General features: G+C 32.3%; 1 protein-coding gene across 1 annotated transcript in view; it reads left to right on the top strand.

The window, feature by feature from the left end:
- The first annotated feature begins 6 nt into the window (after nt 1-6).
- LOC117183021 overlaps nt 7-2046 on the top strand; it is a 9414-nt gene continuing 7374 nt past the window's right edge. The window contains exons 1-2 of the mRNA XM_033376165.1: nt 7-214; nt 424-678. Of these exons, the coding sequence (XP_033232056.1) occupies nt 68-214; nt 424-678 (402 nt within the window). The 5' untranslated portion in view covers nt 7-67. The remainder of the gene's footprint in view (nt 215-423; nt 679-2046) is intronic.

Below are 2046 nucleotides of genomic sequence, written 5' to 3'. Positions count from 1 at the left end.
AGAGAGAATTGAAGAAAAAGGACTGGAACCGCTAAAGGATATTATAGAAAAAATAGGAGGATGGCCAATGGCAATGAGTAAAAAGGCCTGGAGCAAAAAAGAAGTACCGTGGCAGAAAGTGGCTCAATATTATGCCAGTATTGTTGGCAGCTATAGTTTATTTACAATTGGTATCCAACCAGATGCTGCAAATTCCAACGTTCAGATCATCTCGGTAAGAGGAAGAGGTACAATTTTGTCCTTGAATAAATGTGACACGTGTCATATAAACAAATCAATAATTGAGAGTAAAATACAATAAGAAAAGAGTATAATAATAGTTTTTATGTGGTTACGAAACTGGAAATGTGGAATTGGTTGTGTCAATTAGAATGACCATGGCAATGACAAAGACAATGAGAGTGGCAATGATATAAATTACAGATTGATCAACCGAGTGATTCGCTGATTGAAAAGCGATCGTTGGGTGAAAAGGAGAATGGTATTCGTTTGAGAAAATATTATGATACTGAATATGATGAAAACGATGATAGTGATGAAGATGATGGAGATGGTTTGGGATATGCTGCTCTTATTATAAATGTTGCTTCTTCTTATGCATCAGTTACTGGAGAAACTCCTGCTAATGTCATCCTTGATACAATCAGATTGCTGCAATTTGTAGGAGCTTTAGACGAGGTAACATTATTTCAATTATTCTCATCAGACACCCATTTTAATTATTTACAATAACTAGTCATTTATAAAAGATGAGTTAATAGTGTGGCCCTTTTTTGACAATTGCTCATTTGGAGGTTTCAAAAAGTTTCACATTTGAGGGGGTTCACAAAGGTTTTGTAACGCGTGACACTTTTTTGATAAAAAAAAAAATAATAATAATAATAAACGAGGGCCTAGTCACTGACAAATCTCCGTTTGCTGCGCTGAAAATCTCAGGAGAACTCTTTGAGAAACTCTTAGAAATCTCTCGCCAAGCGTAGAGCCTTCACACCACGAAGCAATCACACATTTACACGTTCGCGATGCGCACAATGCCTCGGCGAGTCGAATTAACGGCCGACGTCATCCGAACGTCGCCGAGCTTAGCCGAGTCTGATTTCTCCTCAAGAGACCTGAACTCGAGAAGTTTTTAAAATCTGGGAAATCCCAGCAATCTCAAAGAATTCTTAGCTCTCTCGATGCGAATTCAATTGAGACTACTTCATTAATAATTTTAAGATTTCCAGATTTCTCACTGAGTAGCCCCTCGTAAAAAAAATAATTAACAAATTTTTAAAACGTCTACATACATTAAAGACCAATACTAAAGTGACCAAAAAATTTAGTAGTTGTATTTTGAACCAAATTGTTGAATTTTTAAGCCAAAAAGGCGCATGTCTCAGAAGACAATTGAATTTTCAACAAAATAAGCAAACTATTAACAAAAAGTTTATTTTTTCAATGGATCATTTAATTTTTTCATCAACAAAGATATGTATGTTGAACCGATAAGACTAATTATTCACCTAGAAACTTTCGAAAAAAATATAACTTTTCAATCAATAGTGAAACATTGAAATTTGCAGTTTAGAAGACTATTCTTCAAGAGAAACAGAAACGAACTATCAACCAGTTTATTTCAAAGAAAAAACGCAAACTTTCAACAAAATACTTAAATCCTCAACCAAACAGATAAATGCTCGACTAATAAGATTAATTTTCCACTTAAATCGACAAATTTTTAACAAAATATTTAAGTCTTTAAGCTAAAAAGTCAAATCGTTCAAAAAAAATTGACTTGCACACTGGAAAAGAAGAATTTTCAACAAAAATAAAATTGTTAAATTTGCAATTAAAAAAAATTATTATTAACAAAAATAAAAGAATTTTATAACCAGTCGAATACAACTTAAAAATAACAAATTTTAACAAATTAGTTGAACTTCTAACCAAATAGCTCAAATTTAACTTATAAAAGAAAAATTTGCAATCAAAGCTGGAAAAGCTACATTTTCAGATAAAAAAATAATTGTAAACCAAACAAAAAAGAAGAATTACGAAGAGGTT

This window comes from Belonocnema kinseyi, chromosome 2, assembly GCF_010883055.1.
Source record: "Belonocnema kinseyi isolate 2016_QV_RU_SX_M_011 chromosome 2, B_treatae_v1, whole genome shotgun sequence".
In the NCBI taxonomy this organism is placed as follows: Eukaryota; Metazoa; Arthropoda; class Insecta; order Hymenoptera; family Cynipidae; genus Belonocnema; species Belonocnema kinseyi.
This window is presented reverse-complemented; position numbering and strand designations above follow the sequence as displayed.